A 17,824-nucleotide genomic window follows, 5' to 3' on the forward strand; every position below is an offset into this window, starting at 1 on the left:
GGGTGCACACACAGACACATTCGCACATGCATGTGAACACACATGCACCTGCATGCATGCATGTGTGCGCACACTCACGCCGGCATGCGATCACACACAGAGAAGCACACACACATTGGCACACAAATGCAAACACGGGCACATGTGCACATGCCGGAACATGTGTGTCGACAACCGAACACACGTGTACACGTGTGCACACGCGTAAAGCCATGCATGTGCACACTGTGCACGTGTGCACACGTGGGTGAGTGGATGTGTACACACATGTCACAGACATGTGCACTCCCAGGCCCACAGATCAAAGCCCCGCGTCTCCCTGGCAACGTGGGCAGGAAGCAGCCTCCACCCGTGTGTGGTGAGGCCTGACCCTGAGGACGGGGCCATGGGGGTGGGGCAGCCAGTCCCCGTGGGCCCGCCCCTTGGGGCTGCAGCTGCTGTGCAGGGTCCCTGCCCGGTCCCACAGGTTGCCCTGGAAGTGGGTGGCCACCCCAGGGGTCCAGAGGGGAGGGGTGAGTGGCCCAGGGCTGGGGGTCCGGTGGCTTTCTTCGGTGCCACTTCCTCTCGCAGCGGAGTGCTGGGGAGGGGGGGTGAGGCTGGTCCGAGGGCGGGGGGCTCACGGGTGGACGTGGTGGAGCCTGAAGTCTGCCAGCTGCTGCCCCCCGCCCCCCAGCCAGCGGGCGCTGGGAAACGGGGCTGTGGCCGGGGCCTGGTCCGTCCCCACGCGGTCGGTCCCTGGGAGAGCTTTCTCACAGTGCACGGCCACGGAAGGCCTGGGTGCCGCTGGAGGGGCTCTTTGGGAGGTGCGGGGCACCCAGGAGGTGCCCGGCAGGGGCAGGGCAGGACCCCAGGCCTGGCGCCCACTCCCAACTCTTTTCTCCACACTGGGCGCAGAGGCGCCTGGCGAGCTGGCCGCCCGCAGTGTGACCATGTGGCCTCTCTCCCACGCCGGAGGAGTGAAACCGACACAGTGAGAGTGGCCGGTCTCTGGGGGAGGGCGTTAGGCTGCCCAGCCCCACGGCCCACGCCCTCAGGCACCCCCCGGGTCACACCTGCACCCCAGCCTGGGCCACACACCTGCGCTCCACAGGCCGGCGGCATTGGGGATCCCCTTGTGTCCCCACAGAACCAGGAGCCCCCCATATTACAAGACACAGAATGGAAGCAACTCCAGCCGGGCAGGGGAGTCATTCACAGGTGGCCCCACCCCACAGGCAGTGGCCCCCAAGGTGCGAACCAGCCAGGACCGGACCCAGACGGCAGGTTCGCCAGGGGTCCCCTGGGGCCCACGCTGGCCCCCCAGTGTCCCACTCAGCAACGACCTGCACGCACTTGAGTCGGCGGCCCGGCCTCTCCCCTGGGCTCTGTCGGAGCCCCCTCCCCGGGCCCTCGAGAGGGCGGGGCTCCACGTTACGCATCTGTGCCGCTGAAGCATCGGAAACCAGGCTACCTTTCCGAAAAGTTAGCTGTCACAGAACATTTCTAACAGTGTTACGTAAGACGTGCTTCAAGAATGAGGTTCCGATTAGACCTGCCTCCCAGATTCCTCCCGGGATTAAGGCCCTGGGCAGGACTCGCCAGGGAGCTAGCCTCTGCTTGCACACTCCCGAGACAGGGAGCTCACCCCCTACCCAGCTGCCTTCTGCTACTCACCCACCTCCTCCCAAGGTGTCTTCTGCGGCCAGGCCAGGAACGAGGCGGTGCCCCTCTGGGACGGGCCTCAGACATCCATGAATGTCCTGGCGTCTCGGGCCGGGGCTGGGGGAGCAGGAGCTGCAGGAGCTGGCCCCACCACCCTGCCCCCACCAGCCCGCCCTTCTTCCGGGGCGCCCAGCCGCTGGGTTCTCAGGGCGTGTTGACAGGCCGATGGGCAGGCGCAGTCTACCTCCTGGGCGGGCAGCTGCGGTCTGGGGCCCCAGTCCCGCTGGAAACCACAGTGGGAGGGGAGGGGAGGCAGGGGAGCAGAAGAAAGCAGAGGAAGGGAGACCACCATGGGCCCGTGGAGTCGAGTCAGGGTGGCCAAATGCCAGATGCTGGTCACCAGCTTCTTTGTCCTGGTAACGGGCAGGTGGGGTGGGAAGGGGTGGGGGTGGGGTGCCAGGGGAGAGGGGTGGCAGCCGTGTGACTGACTGGGCCTGCAGCCCAGCAGCTCCCCTCCTTCCCACACCAGCCCTGCTGTCCTCATCTTGCCCCACGGACACGCATCTGGGGTCCCTGGCAGTGGGTGCCCTAGGGCACCTGTTGGGGCGGCTGCCCTCCCACTGGACAGCAGGCCTGGATGAGGCCCCAGGGGGCTGGTGAAGGGGGTTGGCACAGCGATGCCCGGGGTGGGGGGGTGCTGGGCACTCTGGGAGGGGCAGGGGATGCAGCTCCCGGGGCTGGCCCGGGCCCACCCCCTGCTCAGCAGGGCGATCCCCGGTCCCCGGCTCCCCGGCTCCCGGAGACACTGGGCAGTGGGGGTGTCTTTGGGGGTGAGGCAGCGTGAGCACACTTATATGTGTGTGTGTGTGAGTGGCGGGGAGTTTGTACATGACTGTCAGGGTGTCTGACACTCTGTGTGTGCTGGGGGATGTCCGGGGCAAAGGCCTCCCTGGGACCCCCCTGCAGACACACCCGAAGCGGGGGCTGTCTTGGGTGAGACGGGGACGCTGGAGGGAGGCTGGGGGCACCCCTGGGCCGGGCGTGCGCCAGCCCCGCCCTGCACCCTGGCTCTGCCCCGCCAGCTGCTGGGCCTCCTCCTGGCCGCCGTGGCGGCTCTCGCCCGCTTCGGAGCCCACTTTGCCGTCCTCCGGCGTGTTTCTCCGGAGGGGTCCCCCTACGAGGCCCTGCACCGCTGGGGTAAGTGAGGCCCTGGGCGGCCACTGTCGGGGGGCGGGGTTTCAGGGGCCGAGGCGGCCCGGGAGGGCCCCGGGGGGCGGAGCCAGACAGGGACAGGCCTCGGAGTCCCGGGCAGAGGGTCCCTCCGCACAGAGCCTGGGGTCGGCAGCCCCTCCCCGGGACCCCGAGGACAGCGTGACAGGTGGCATCCAGACCCTGGGCTCCGCGTCCTGGAGGGGATGTTCCCCCCGGGAGGGGCTCGGCCCAGGGGAGTCCTCCAGCAGCCCACAGGGACGGCGGTGTCCCTCCAGGGGCTTGAACCTTGGGTGAAAGCAGTAGGGCGGATGTATGTGCGGGGAAACACAGCCCCCTGGGCTGGGTGGTGGTCCCAGCCCCAGGCCTCGTGCCCGCCCCCCGGGCCCCACCTTCCAACCTTGACGTGAGCCCCAGCCTCCCCGGAGCAGGAAGCCTGGGTCCGGACCGATAAGATGATAGCCCCACTCGGCCAGCTGTCACCAGGGCGCGGGAGGCGGCTGGAGGCGGCTTCAAAGATAGCCCCGGCCGGCAGGCAGGCAGGCAGGAAGCAGAGGCCCCTCTGAGCGTGCCAGCGCAGGGCGGCAGGGCGGGGGGCGTGGGGCGTGGGGGGATGGGGGGCACATCCCGTCCTGATGGGGAGACGGGGCCCCGTCAGAGCTCCCAGAAGTCCAGCACACCCCCCCTACTTCGGGAGGACCTCAGACCCGGGCTCCGCACTGGGGGACCCCTGGCCCGGGCTCCCCTAACGCTCCCCCTCTCTCGCCCCACGCAGCCTTCTTCACGGGGATCAGCCTGGCCGGGCTCCTCGCCCTGGGGGCCGTGCTGAGTGCCGCGGCCGCCGTGCGGGAGGCCCGACGCCTCATGGCCGGGGTGAGTGCTCACGCCCCCCGCCGCCCCAGCACCCCAGTCCGCACTCCGGACTGGTGGGGCTGCGGACCTCCCCCTGCCGTGTCCAGACCGAAAACACCAGAAAACACCGACAGAGGGGTGGGGGCCAGCCGGGGCCCCGCCCCCAGACCAACCAGAGTCCCGCCCCCGGGCCCTACTTCACTGCACCGTCCTCCACCCTCCTCATCCTCGGAGGGAGAGGGAGAGGCCAAAGGCCCAGGGACGCTCGGGTTCTGTTACCCTGGAGGCCCGGCTGGGATTTCCAGTGAATTTCGTTTCCTGTGACTATCAGAGGGAGAGGCGGGGAGAGGCCCCTCCGCCCACCACCCCCAGCCCCGCAGTCTGGCCGCTCCAGGCCGGCTACAGCCCCCGTCCTCCTGAGCTCCACGCCATCCCTTGCAGCTGCGGGAGGGGGCCCCCCACGCCCCTGATGGTCCCACAGCAGTGGCCTCGTGTTGTCCCCATACCAGCTCCTCCACATGGGCCCCCAGGTCCCCTCCGCCTCGTCCTGTTGCTGCCGGCGCCAGCCCTGCCCCCTCACCTGAACTGGGCCCTGTGCTCTTCCCCGCACCCCCAGCTACCCCCGGGCACATACTTGGCCCTTGGGATGTGCGGAGTCTGGCCCCCTCCCTCCGTTCCAGCCTGGAGGCCCCTCTTTGGTGCCCCCAGCCCCAGGGCCAGAGACCCCTGGAAGCTCTTGTGGGGCGTGGGGAGGGGGTGTGCTTCTCCAGGTGGCCGCTGAGTCCCGGGATGGCCAGGGTTCTCGGGCCAGCCTGTGTCACCCAGTATTTGTGGAGTGTCTCCTGGTCGTAACTGGCCCCAAGGGCAGGGACAGGGCCACCCCCCGGAGCAGCGGCCCCAGGCCAGCCAGCCCTCGGTGTGCCCCTGGGGGAGGCCGGGCTCGGGCAGCTCAGCCCTAAGCAGGACCCCGCCGGCGGCACGGGGCAGCCCGGGGTCCTTCCGCTACGGCTGCGCCCTGCGCCCAGGGCGGCCACTCTCACCCGCCGCGGCCCAGGGGCGAGCCCCAGAGTCCTAGAGACAGGCAGGGGCCCGGACCGCCCGTGCCCTGGGTTGTCGAATAAAACACTGTGCAGTGGGAATAAATCTAAAGTATACCTATTTTTTTTTTTTTGGTCAGAGTGACAAAAAGTATATTTGGGGCAGAATTTTAGTCATTATTGTGTGCTGCGAGATGAAAAGGGTTGAACATCGCTGGCCCGCATGGTGGAGGGAGGGAAGCCGATGGGGCACAAGACTGCCCCCCCGCCCCCACCAAGGGAGAGCCCACAGCTGTGGGGCCCGACAAGGGGGCGGGCATTAGGACTGGGGGGCCGGCCAGCGGGGCCTGGCCCGGGGTCCAGGAGAGGGCTGCGCCCTGGGCGTGGGGGGCGGGGCAGCTGCAGCGTCGGCCGCCAGGGGGCGCCGTGGTGCTGGCTGAAGGCGGCCAACGAGGTCGCCTCTGCTCTGTGTCCCCGGCTCCTCTGGTCTCGCGAGCTCAGGCCTGTTCTTGGCCCAGCCAGGCACCAGGGCCGCCCCCAGCGCCCCCTGACCCCTGCCCAGCCCTGCGCCCTGACCGGGGGAGGTCAGGCGCGCAACCTGGCTCTCCCAGACACCTGCGCGCCGAGCGCGTGCGTGCACGTGCCGCAGCTGGCACGTCTGCGGGCGTGCATGCATGCGTGTGCGTGTGCGTGAGCGCCTGGGAAGGGGCTGGAGATGGCTCCCGGTGGGACCGGCGCGGGATGCTCCCCACTTCCTGCCCCCACCCCCTCCGGCCCCTAGAACAGGAAATGAGAGGCGCAGCGCTTGCCAGGGTGGCCCAAGGAGGCCGTTGCGCTTTATTTACGTATTTTTGCCTGGAATGAGGACGGGGAAGAGCGCTGGGGTTGGGCCGGGCCACACCAGGGCCGGTGCCCAGCGGGCGGAGGCCTGGGGGCATGGGTGGGTCCGCCCTTCCCCCCCCCCCACGCCCTCTGCAGGGTGGTGGGTGGGCCGGCGGGCGGAGGCGGGGGCCGTGCTCTCTCCTAGGAGTGGGACGGTTTCTGGAGCATGCGGGTCCCCTGAGCTGGCTCAGGGCCCCAGCCTGGGAGGCAGCCTTGAGCGATGGCTTCCAGATGGGAAGGTGGCCCTCGGCCAGCCGGGGGGAGGAGGGGGAGGAGGGGGAGGGGAAGGCCGGAGAGGAAGGAGGAGGCACCTTCAAGGACGTCCTGAGACTGAGGCCTGCACACTCCCGGGCAGGCGGCTGTGCACATCAGAGCCGGGCAGGGCCCCTGCGCCCACACCCGAGCGTGGGGGCTGGTGGGTGGTCCACCTTCTCACAGAGCCGCCCCCTCTCAACACACGCACGGACTATTTCTTCATCCCCGCCTGGCCTGGCCAGTGTCGGTGTGTCCCTCCGCGTCAGCGGGCACCTCTCCATCAGCCTGGGCGAGCTCGAGGCCCGTCCCAGGCTATGGGACGCCTGCGGGGTGTCTGCAGCCCCAGAAGGGGGAGGAAGGGAGTGACACACTCAGGGCGCCCTCGCCGAGGGTGGGGGACGTGCTCCGTACTGTGGCAGCGGGCCTGCAGACGCCCCGCAGACCCTGGCGTGTGCGGTCAGTGGCTTGGGGAACCAAGCCGGGCTCTGGGGTGGTGGTGACCCTTTGACCCTGTCTGCGAAGAGAACTGGCGTGAGTTCCTTTTTCAGGGGAGGGGCCCACTGTGCTCAGCTGGTTCTGCAAGCCCAGAGCCCGGACCCGGAGAGAGGGCACCGTGAGGGGCTGGGGCCGGGGCCGGGGCGTGCTCTCCAGGGACCTCCTGGGCCCTCCAGCGCAGGTCCAGGCTGCACATGCGTGAGGCGACCGGCACCCTTGGGCCACTGGAGGAGCAGGATGTGGGAAAAGAAAGGGGCTCGAGGTGCGAGGCAGGAGGTGGGCGGTGGTCACACCATCTGGGTGTGTCTCCCCTGGCCTGAGCTCTCCGGGCCAGAACCTGGGGCTCCCGGGGGCGGGGGGCGGGTGTGGGCTGCAGTCCCCCGGGAGCCCAGCTGTAGAGTTTTCAAGAACAAAAGCCAGCTGTCCCTGCCCAGTGCGCCTGGGCCACCTGAACGGGGCAGGCTCTCCCAGACCCTGGTCCCAGGCCCACAGAGGGCTCTGCCTGCCCCCCCCCACCCAAGGTCAGTGTCCCTCCCAGCAGCAGTCCCCGTGAGCAGGGGGGTCTCCGTGCCGGGGACTCCTCCCTCCCTGGGGCGAGGGGGTGCCACCCCCAGGAACAGGCCCTCGGAAGGAAAGCCAGCCATGGCGGAAAGCTTCCCAAAAAGCGCCAAAAGGAAGGGTGGGAAGGCGTGTGCCCGCTGCCCCAGGTCTCCACCCGGGCAGCGGGGGGCCGGGCCGGGGTCCCTCGGCCGCGGCCACGGGCAGCGGGCTGACCGCCCTCCTCTCCCCAGGGCTTCCTGTGCTTCGCGCTGGCGTTCTGCGTCCTGGCGCAGGTGGCCTTCTGGAGACTCCGCAGCCCCACCCAGGTGAGCGCCCCCGCCGGGTCACGCAGCAGAGGGTCCCCGGACGGCGATGAGAAAGTCAGGCCAGGCTTCCTCCCGCACCCCTGTCACTAGGGAAGAGATGGGTGGGTGTTTGGGGACCACTGCAGGGACACTGTCTGCCTGGGGGTGGGGCGGGGACACAGGCACCAGAGGGCGGGGGCAGCAGCTGTAGGAGGGAGGAGGGGAAGCTGGTAGAGGCCTCGGACCACCCCAACTGATCCCCCCTATTCCTGCGTCCCCCTGGCCGGGAAGACAGCTCCAGGGTGCAGAGGAAGGGGAGGGGCAGGTGGAGGGAGGCCCCTGCCTGCCTGAGGGATGGATTTGAGGGGAGTCAGTGTTCCCAAAGATTCACTACGGGGGTCTGTACCCCTGACGGGGCACGGCCAGACAGGGAGAGATGCCGTGGGGGGGGGGGCCGCCGGGAGGACCAGGGGCACAGGGTGTCCAGGATGCACCCACTGGACCCCAACCTGCCTGGTGACAGGGCATGCAGGTGGCCGGGGCGAGGTGCGCTGCTGGTTCCATCCTGAACGTGGGCCCTTTCCCAGGGACAGTCGTGCTGGGGGTGACTGGGAGGATGATGCCCGGGGTGGTGGTGGGCGTGAGTCCCCACAGCAGGGGTCCATCCGTCCGTCCACTCAGCCAACGTCTGCTGGGGGCTTGCTACGTCAGCAGGGCGCCCAGGGAGGCTCAGGGCTGAGGAGGGGCTCAGGCTCCTAGCTAGCCTGGAGGCCCCGGCCCCGGGATAATTCGGCCACGTGGAGCCACGGCCCCCAGAGAGCGTGCGTGAGCAGGGCCAGGCACCTGCAGGCCGTGGGTCTGCGCTGGGCGCCCACCCTCAGAGCAGCTTGGGACAGCCCTGGGGCTCAGGCGGCCCTCTGGGAATTCTGTCCGAACTCGAGGCCCAAGGAGCACCTGAGAGCCTGCCCCGGAGGTAGGGCTGGCACCTTCATAAGTGAAGCTGACACCCTGCCAGACTGGGGGTGGGGGGGCAAGGCCAGGCCCACCCAGTCTGGACAGAGGACAAGGGTGCCTACGAGGCTCAGAGAGGGGGTCAGGGGGTCCCCAAGGGGCCCGAGTGTGGAGCCAGCCCAGCCCCAGCCCCAGGACCCTTTGCCTCTTGGGGCGGGGAACGGGCGGGATCACGAGGCTCCCAGGGCTCTGGGAAGGGACTCTGGCGGCCCCAGTCAGCGGGTGCCAGGCCAGGGCAGCGGGCGAGATGGGCCGGCGCCAACACCTGCCCCCAGGCCCTGAGCCTGGAGCGCCTGACAGGTCAGGCTTCTCCCCAGGCCCCGCCCCGTCACCAGGTCGCAGCCTGTCCCCAAGGGGGCCTCCCGCTGGGGACCACGTTTCGTTTCAGCGCTCTGCCCCGCTCTGGGTGACGTCCAGCCCTGTAGCCCAGCTGCCCCCTGGCCGCGAGGCCGCAGCCGGGAGAGGGCACAGACCCTGGTGGCAGAGCTTGGTCCCCACCCTCCGCCCGTGAGAGCCCAGACCCAGGGGAGACACCACCCCCGCCCCGGCAGCCCGAGGACAGCCCTGGGCTGGCTCCCGGGGCCCAGGGAGAGACAGGAGAGCCCAGGCCACGGGCCCTGTCCGCCCTGGCTCCCGGCGGCCCTCAGCTGTCCCTTTTCCTCCCACTGGGCCTCAGTTTCCCCATGTGCTCGGCAAGGCCCGGCCCCGCCGGAGCGAACTCTGCTCCTGCACAAGCCCCCTCGCAGGTGGGTGCTGGGTGACGAGCGGTGGTTCCTTCCCCGTGCGTCAGGGGCCCCATGGCCCCGGCCGTGCACCTGGGCATCCGGCTGCTCACGCCCCACCCCCCAGGCGGAGAGGCTGGCAGAGGGCGGGCGGGTGGCCGGCCAGGAGAGCAGGCTGGCTCTCGGGCGGAGTCCGTGCTGTGTGCTGTGGGGGTGCATGGCCGCCCTCTCTGGTCTTCACTCTCCTCGCCCTCAGACACGGGCCTTCCTCCCTCCTGTGCCTCCCGGCGTGGGTGAGGCTGAGTGCCCGGGCCTTGGAGCGTGGGGTCACCGCTCGGTCTGCGCGTGGAGGGACACCAGCCGAGAGGGGGACGAGGTCCCCTGGGCAGAGCCAGGCAGGAGGGGCCCCCACCCGCCCACCCACCGTCCAGGGCCCTATGCCTCAAGTCAGTGTTGCCCCAAACTGCCCACCACCCCCGGCGTCATTCGGGGTCACCCACCTGTGCCCAGATCAGTCAGAGGATATTCCCCTGGATTTTGGGGAGCTTGAAGCCCCCCAGAGGTGGCGTCTGCCCTCAGCAGGGCCGGCCAGCCGTCTCGCCCAGGCAGGCATTTTGGCCTCCCGCTCCCCAACCCACCCCCCCGCCCCCCCAGCAGCAGTCTGGGCCACTGCCTGGGTGGTCCCGGTCAGGATAGCTCCCAGAGTGCCCTGGGGCCCCACCTGGCTCTCGGTGGGTCCTGCAGACCCTCCACCCTCTCTTCTCCGACCCCGGGTGTTTGCAGAGCGCCAGCCCAGGACTCGCCGGACTGCAGGGTCGGGGGCAGAGGCACGGCCTGCCGGGCTCCGCTCAGGGCAGGGCAGGGGTGCTGGCTGACGCCTCCCAGCCGGGCCTCTTCTCCGTCCCGCCCCCGCCGCCGCCCCCCCCCCAAAATCATCCCGGTCTGGTCCATCCTCCAGCTGGCCCTCAGGGGTCAGTGCTTGGGGCCCTGCCCGGCCCCAGGCCCCCACCTGCCTCCCAGGCGGCCCTGCGCGGCCCGGGGGACCCAGCCCTGGCTGCGGAGCCTGGGGCCGGCCTCTCCCCTCGGTGTCTAGAGGAGTGTGGAGGCCCCACCGCGGGGGCTGCGTGGCGGCAGGGCGAACCGGTGCGTGTGGCGTGCTCCGTGGGGCCCTCCGTCCTTGGTCATGCGCCCCACGGCCGCTGAGCTGTCCTGGGCTTGCCCAGGGCGGCGGTTGGGGGGCCGGGCCCAGCCCCATACTGGGCCTGCACCCCGGGTCGTGGGCGGGGCCTCGGCCTCCGGACACCCCGGCCAGATCCCAGCCAGGCCCCTTTGCTCCAGGCCCTGTGAGCACAGAAGCCGTGCTCCTGGGGGTCCGCAGCCTGCGTCAGCAGGCCCCCCGCCCCCCATTTTCCCCACCCCGTGCCTCTCCCCAGGGACCCCCTGAGCCATCCTGAATCAGGGCCGAGATGGCTCACCCCGGACCCCCCTGCAGATGGGAAACCAGAGGACAGAGCAAGCCAGGCTGCGGACCCCGGCAGGGTGGGGGAGGGGCCCTGGCAGGCGCCCCAGAGCTGGCGAGGGCCAGCGGCGTGGGGACCGGGTGTCCGTGCAGCGAATGCAGAGCGAGAAGACAATTAATTATGCGCCGGCCACAGGCGGGGAGCCACCATCACCACCCGCCTGTCCCCAGACGAGGCCGCGGAGATGAATCTCCAGGCTCCTCTTAATAATTCATTCGAGGATTAAGTGCACCAGCGCTGGAAGGTCGACGTCCTCACAGCTCCCCCCCCACCCCGCCCCAGGCTGCTCCCCTCCCCCATCGTCCCGCCCCGCCCCACGCGGGCTCAGGCCAGAGGTGCCTGTGGGTCTGCAGAGCCACCCCGGCCCCCGCAGGCCACCCCGGAGCCACCCACGCGGGCTCAGCAGACACGGGGGGGGCGGCACAGCCCAAAGCTGCCCCCCTGGCTCAGGGCCTGGAAGTGGGGAGCTGTGGACTCCCCGAGAACCTGGTCTGCGTGCGAGTCTCAGATGTGTGGTCCAGGGGAAGACCTGCGCAGCCAGGGCACCCCTGGAGCTCTGGAAGACGGGCTTGAAGGGCGTGGTCCCTCCGAGGCCCCGGCGTGCCCCCAGTTTTCTTAGGGAGAACACCGCCCCCCCCCCCCACTGCTCCTCTAGCAGGCCCTGGGCAAGGGGCGTGGCCTGGCCAAGTCTGCTTCGTGACCCTGCTTCTGGGGCTGTGGGGACGGGGACAGAGCTGGCAGCTCGGCCACAGCAAGGGCCGTCCCTCCTGACGACATGACAGCAATGACCGCTGGCCCTGGGAGCACTTACCCAAGTGGGGGAGGGGGGCAGAGCAGCAGGGGAGAAGCAGGGTGGGGGGGCGGGCAGAACCAGAGGGGTTGTCCCTGCTGGCCGCCTTGGCATGGCTGCTTGCCCTCCTGACCCCGGGCCAGCTCCACCAGGGCCCCTGTTGGCACCCCCATTTCCCTGGGGGAGGCCGGCCCCCAGCCTGGGGCTCCCCGCTGCTGCACCCCCCCCCCCAGAGGCCAGTGGTGGGAAGGGAACTGCAGGCCGGGTCTGGGGGGCACTGGCAGAAAGATGTCTCATGGGCAGCTAACGGACGCCAGCAGCGGTGTCGGGACAGAAGTCCATCTGGCTCCCGCTGGGGCGGCGGCTCTGGAGGAGGCTGGGCGGGCGGGACAGCCCCCGCTGCCCGCCAGCCGGCTGCCCCAAGCCCTCCGGGTGCGGGTGCGGGTGCAGGCGCTGCGGCTTTCCTTCCCTTCTGGAGGGCGAGTGTCGGTGGCCGGAGCAGGCCTGGCCCCTCCGTTCACCCCCAGCCCTTGGGGCACCGTCAGCGTGTCCCGGCTGTGAGCGTGGCACGGGGGTGTGAGGGGGGTAATGGAGGGCTCGGGGTCTCCGAGGGGGAAAGGAGGCACCAGGGGGCCGGGCAGTGCACAGAGGCCTCGCCCGTGCCTGAGACCAGCAGCCCCCAGGCAATCCTGGAAGCCTTCCTGAAGGAAGCGAGGTTCCAGTTTGAAAGAATCACTGGAAGAGGAGGGCATTCTGGTTTTGGGGAGGAGCCCGAGGGAAGGCACGAAAGGGGGTGCTCGGTGGGCAGAGGCTGTGAGGTCTGGATGACGTTGGGGTGCGGAGTGAAGGTGGGGCTGGCCGGGCCCCTGTCGTCCGCTGGCCTCCTCCGTCCTCTGTCCCGGGGGCCTCGCTGGCCCCGCGGTGGCCCTGGGTGCCCCCAGCTCCCCTGGCCAGGGACCCCCTCGGCTGCTGGGGCTTTCTGGAGCACACCGGACGGTCCCAGGGAAACCCCCGGGCACCGCCGGGGAGCTGAGGCCCGGCACTCGGCCCTGCCGCCGGCCGTCTCCGCCCAGGCCCCGCTTCGCCCGCCCACTGTCCATGTCCAGAGACGGACGCAGGCGGACGCCGTCCTCGGCCGGCCCTCCATGCTCCTGGAGGCCAGAGCTCCAGTCTCTGGCTTACCCTGCAGGACCACCGTGGGGGCGTGGGGGGGACGGGGCAGCATTCACAGCCAGTGGGAGTCCAGGGAGCACTGTGACCGGCCCCCCGGGGGGGCTGGCTCTGCCCTCGGGGGGCTCTGCCCGGGGAAGGGGGCGCAGGCCCCTCAGACAGCCCTCAGCGGCATGGCGTGGCCGCCCTCAGGGAGGGCCTCACGGAGACCCTCCTGGGCAGGTGGAGGACGCCGCGTTGGACACCTACGACCTGGCCTACGACCGGGCGTTGAGGAGCCCGCCTGGCGTCTGGCGACAGGAGCTGCAGGCCATCCAGGACACGGTGAGCGTGGCGGGGCCCCCTCCCCGGCGGCTCTGGGCCGGCCAGCCTCTCACCATGGACCCCTTAGCCGGCCAGGGTCAGGGGCTGAGCAGGGTGACCAGGACACAGGCCATCACTGCCCCGAGGACAAGGACTCCATCCTCCCTGTGCCCTGGGGAGGCCGCTACTGAGTCTGCGAGGTCCACAGCGAGGTGAAAGGCCCACTGTCCAGACCCGATTCAGGGTTGCCGGCTGCTGGTGGTGCGGCTTGGGCAGGGCCCCGGCGTGTGCAGGGGTCGGAGCCCGTGAGACCGGCCGGGGGTTCGGTCCACCCGCAGGAGGGCCGCGGCACCAGCGAGGACCCACCGGGGGCGTTAGGGCCCCCCTTCCCCAGGGAAGCCCACCGGGCAGGCGGGGCCGCCCACAGAGGCAGCCGCATCTCCCTGAGCCCCGGTCCTGAGCTCTTGGGGTTCCCAGCCCTGCTGGACCCTTGTGCCTCAGTTCCCCCCCGCCGTCCGCCCGTGCAGTTCCTGTGCTGCGGGAAGAGCTCGCCTTCCGGCCTGCTGGGCGGCGCGGAGGCCGCCCCGTGTCTGGGAGCCAAGGGTGTCTCGCAGGTGAGGGGGAGGGGCTGGGGCTGGCGGACCTGCCCACCGAGGGGGGGTGGGGGTGGGGGAAGGCTGCAGGTGATTGGGGGAGGGGGTGGCGGCGGGGAGGGGTGGCCGGGCTGGTGAGCCTCCTGCGACACGGGCCAGGCCCCGCACTCCGTCCACGGCTTCCCTTCAGCGCCGGTCTGCGGGCTCCCCAAGGTCAGGCGCGGAGCCAAGCACTGAGACCCTGCCCCCGGAAGCCTCCAGGAGAGCCGGGGCTGGGGGTCGCAGAGCAGAGGTCAGAGGTGGTCCGCTGTGCAGGGAGGGGGATCAGGGGGCCCCTGTGGGCCCCTGGAGGAGCCGGCCGGAGGGCGCTCCGAAGAGGAAGCTCGCCCGCCGCAGGGTCGGCCTGTGCCCGTGCAGCCGCCGGAGGCTGCGGTCCCAGTGAGGCCAGGGGCGGGAAACCCCTTCTTCCTTCAGCCCAGAGAGGGGCTCGCAGCCCCCTCCTCCTGCCGGCCAGCCGTCCCCACCGCGGCCTGCCCCGCTCCCCTCCCCCGCAGGCCGGGAAACAAGCCGCCCCTATCTCCCGGGCTCCTGGCCGCCCTCCAAGAGACAGACAGGAGGATGCACGTGGCAGAGGCCCAGGCAGGGACGTGGCCGGCAGGGCACCTCAGCCCCGGCGGGGCTGCCCGCTGGGAGTGGGCGCGGGCAGGGGGGGCCCAGTGTGCTGGGGAGGGGGCGAGAGCGGGGTGCTGGCCCTCGCCGGCCGGGGGGCGGCCTCGGGCCCCGTCTGTGCACGCCGGGCAGGGCCTCCGGTGCGGCGTGGTCTCTCTGCAGACCCCCCCCACCCCAGGCGCGGGGGGCAGGGACGGTGTCCCGGTCGGCGGTCGGCCCACCGCTGCCCTCTGAGAGAAGAGGGACCACCCGGAGGGCCCCTTTGGGTCCCTTCTCCCGAGGGGCTGCCGGGCCACTCTGCAGGGCCTGCCCAGGGCTCCCGGGGCTGCGTCCCGTGCTGGCTGGCCGCGGTGGGCTCGGCCGGCCCCTGGGGGGGCAGGGAGGGGCGGGCGGGCGGGAGTCTTCACGCTGCCCTCCCCCCAGGACTGCCTGCAGGGCATCCGGAGCCTCCTGAGGACACACGGACAGGTCGTCTCCATCCTGGCCAGCGTGGGCCTCGCCTCCATGGTACCTCCCCCGCCACCCCTTCCACTCCCACCCCCGCCCCGCTGGGAGGACCGGGCTGCCCCCAGGGACGGGGCCTGGGGTGGTGGGCCATCCTGCCCCCCTTCCCTGGATAACCAGACACCCTAGGGCCCCGGTCACTTCCTGGGAAGGGCAGTGGTGCAGGTGCCCCCCCACCCCCTGCCCAGGTGTACGCAATGCTGCTCAGCTCCTTCCTGTGGTTTGCCATCTGCTCCGGCCGCAGCCTGGACCGCAGAGGGACCTATGCCCTGAGCCCCCGGTAGGCCCGCCTGCCCCTCCCCCAGAGCGGGGCCCCTGCAGCCCGGCCCGGCTGATGCCCTGGAAGAACCCCTGGCCACACGGAGGGAGGGGGCGGCTGCGAAGTGCCAGACCTGCATGCCCCCCACCCTCTGCTGGCACGGGGACCCCCTGCTGGTCCCCAGCCCCTACCGACACCTGACCTCCCAGGGGCCGTGTCCACCTGCCCCAAGAGGTGGAGGCTCCTGGGGTCCCCACACCATAGCTGCAGTGATCTTGGGGCCCCCCAGGCTCCTGGTGCCCAGGGAGCAGGGGGCCCCGGACCTGGCTGTCCCCACCCCAGTGCTCACAGCCGTCCCTGCCTGCCGCTTCCCCTGCCCCCCCCGCCCCGTCACTCCTTCTGGCCGGCTAGGTCTCCCCCCAACCCGGTCCAGGCACTGGCCCCGCCCCTTCGAGTTCTAGAACAGCCTCCTCGTCCCTCCCTCTGCCTCTCAGAGCCCGCGGCCGGCAGACCCGGGAGCCCAGCCTCTTCAGACGCTCCGAGGAGGGGCCCGCCTCCGCCCTGCATCAGCTGGACGACCTGGGCCCTGGCGGACGCTTGGGGAGCCCCCGGCTGCTCCAGGACCACTGACGCTCTGTGCCGACCCCCTGCCCGCCACCTGTCTGCCCACGGGGGCATGGACGCCCCCGCCTCCGCCCCGTGCCCCTCTGGGGAACGAGCCCGGTCCTCCGCATCGTGCTGGGGTGGGGGAGGGGAGCCCGGCCAGAGGAGCGGCCCCCTGTGCGCCGACGGGGCCGGGGTCCCCCACAGGCTCCCCCGAACAGGCTGGGAGCTGGTCTGGAGCAGGGGAGCCTGGCGGGCTCTGCAGGGAGGCGCAGGCCCCACAGGGCCATCCGGGGCCACTCTCTGCTGTGGGACCACAACGCCCCTCTCGCCTGCCTCCCCAACCCCCGCCACCACCTCCAAGGCAGCGACGGTGTGGGGAGTCCTGTGCAGGGAACTTCTCCGACTTCCCTTCTCCACGGGCTGGACAGGGTGCTCGACCCTCGAGGCTGCCCAGGGGACCCCCCGTCTGGAGGCGACATCTCATCGCATGTCCAGGGGTGCCCTGTGCACCAGCCCCACCGGGCAGCCACAGCGCCTGTCTGGGGAATCGAGACTGTCCCCGGTGGGGTCAGGGGCTGCATCCTGTGCTCAGACCCCACAGCCCCAAGGCAGACGGCGGTGCGCCCTGCCCCGGCGAGGCCACAGCCCAGCACGGCCGGCGAAGGGGAGAGGGTGGCGGGGCCCGCGCAGCTAGCTCCACAGAGGGGCACCAGGCCTGGCCCACCAAGGCCAACCAAGGGGGACCTCCCTCCGGGGATGTGCAGCCAGGGAAGGGACAGGCACCCGTGTGGTCCCCCACTGTGTCCCAGGACCGCCCCCCAGAGCACAGGTGCGCCCGCCTGCACTGCACGCAGCTGTCCGCCCGCCCTGTGGTTCTGTCCTGGTCATCTCCCTGTCCTTCTCCCTGTCCTGTGCCCCACGAGATAAGTTGTGAACAGGCGCCAGCACGGCAGTGGGGGCAGGGGCGGGGGAAGAGGAGCGACGTGAGTGAAATTCTGCGAGACGGAGAGGCCAAGCAGGAGGAGAAATTCTGCCGGAAGCCACAGACTGCTCCCCGGCCGCTGGCCCGAGACCGGTGCCCGCGGGGAGCCTTCTCTTCCTCCTCCTCCTCCTCCTCCTCCTCCGCGCCAGCTGCACGCCCCCAGCCTGCCTGAGCCCCGATCCTGGGGAGGGGCCCGCTCCTCCTGTTGGGGGGCCGAGGAAGGAAGACTCACGCCGTGGCCCTGGTCTTCCACCGGAGTTCACGACCGGACAGGGCAGGGCGAGGAAAGGCCTCGGGGACCCCCAATCCCACTCAGTGGTGACACCCCATTTCCTCTGGATTGGACCGCCCCCGCCGCCACTGTGACCACTGATGGTCGCTTAGCCCCGTGGCCCCGGAGCTCTAAGTGGGCCGCGTGGCGCCCGCAGGTGCCCACACGAGGACACCGGGACTGCGTTCTCCGGTCAGAGCGTTCCTCTGGTGGTGACCGGGCTCTCCCCGCCGGGGGACGGAGGGCCGGCGGGGCGCACGTGTGGGAGTGGCTCATGTGCTGTGATCTCCCAAGACATGCGGCCCCTCCCACCCCTGTGCACTCTGGGGGCGGGTGGTGGGGGTGATGGCACCGTTGCCTGGTTACGGGGGCCACATCCTGCAGGGCCCCCCAGTCCAGACGGCGCCCGAGGTCGGGGAGGCCGTTTGGATCTCACAGAGGTCGGGTGGGGACATTCGTGAACGGAGAAGAAGCAGCTTCCCCGCATGGGGGGCAGCTGACACCCCCCGACGTCCCCGTCAGGGAAGTCGTCGGCGAGCACGAAAGGTGTCTCTTACTTCACGGGAAAAACCAAATGGCCTTTTTGGCCAACCCAATTTAAGACACACACACACACACACACAGACAAAAAGCAGAGACAGCCCCAGCTGCTGTGGCTCGGTGGCCTGTGAACCGGGGGGGGTCACCGGCTCGATTCCCAGTCAGGACACACGCCTGGGCTGCAGGGTGGGTCCTCGGTGAGGGGCTGGGGGCGGGGTGCGTGCGAGAGAGGCAACCGCACACTGATGTTTCTCTCCCTTCCTTTCTCCCTCCCTCCCCCTCTGTCTAAAAATAAAATATTTTTTAAAAAATTAAAGAATAGACTTCCGGCAAGGTGGAGGCATAGGTGGACGCACCGTACATCCATGCACAACCGAGATTAGAACAACAACAATTTAGAGGCAGAATGACACCCAGAACTGATAGAGAATGTATCTGAATGGAAGTCGGACAGCCAGGAAGTTGAAGTAGACCCGTTCATCCGGACCGGTGGGAGGGGCGGAGACAAGCAGCAGGTCGCAGCTCGGAGTGCGGGGACAGTTGGGCGCCTAAGGCAACCGGGGGCGCATAGGCCATCCGGGGTGCGCAGGATCGCAGCGGGTGGACCCTGAGTCTGCAAGCGGCAACTGGCAGACCCAGTGAGGCTGCGATTGTGGAGCAGGGCGGAA

At 70.3% G+C, this 17,824-nt stretch overlaps 1 protein-coding gene across 4 annotated transcripts; it reads left to right on the top strand.

Moving 5' to 3' along the window:
- The first annotated feature begins 1,944 nt into the window (after positions 1 to 1,944).
- On the top strand, positions 1,945 to 17,380 carry TSPAN32 (tetraspanin 32). 4 transcript variants are annotated; one of them, XM_045821039.1, is made up of 9 exons: positions 1,945 to 2,057; positions 2,724 to 2,838; positions 3,626 to 3,723; positions 7,163 to 7,237; positions 12,652 to 12,753; positions 13,210 to 13,346; positions 14,418 to 14,501; positions 14,687 to 14,778; positions 15,252 to 15,526. In XM_045821039.1, exons 1-9 carry the CDS (start codon positions 2,024 to 2,026, stop codon positions 15,385 to 15,387), a joined length of 873 nt encoding a protein of 290 aa, XP_045676995.1. In that variant the 5' UTR covers positions 1,945 to 2,023; the 3' UTR covers positions 15,388 to 15,526. The 4 variants fall into 4 exon arrangements, with proteins under 4 accessions (XP_045676995.1, XP_045676996.1, XP_045676998.1 ...); XM_045821040.1 differs by having other exon boundaries at positions 13,260 to 13,346; XM_045821042.1 differs by lacking the exon at positions 2,724 to 2,838 and having other exon boundaries at positions 1,983 to 2,057; positions 13,260 to 13,346.
- Positions 17,381 to 17,824: the final 444 nt, after the last annotated feature.

Source organism: Phyllostomus hastatus, unplaced genomic scaffold (genome assembly GCF_019186645.2).
Source record: "Phyllostomus hastatus isolate PE091 unplaced genomic scaffold, TTU_PhHast_1.1 phas_scaffold_443, whole genome shotgun sequence".
Taxonomy (NCBI): Eukaryota; Metazoa; Chordata; class Mammalia; order Chiroptera; family Phyllostomidae; genus Phyllostomus; species Phyllostomus hastatus.

Coding starts and splice junctions, on each gene's coding strand:
- TSPAN32 (XM_045821038.1), top strand. CDS start 2,031: ATGCTGGTCACCAGCTTCTTTGTCCTGGTAACGGGCAG. Junction 13,347..14,417: donor GAGCCAAGGGTGTCTCGCAG/GTGAGGGGGAGG, acceptor CCCTCCCCCCAG/GACTGCCTGCAGGGCATCCG. Junction 14,779..15,251: donor ACCTATGCCCTGAGCCCCCG/GTAGGCCCGCCT, acceptor TCTGCCTCTCAG/AGCCCGCGGCCGGCAGACCC.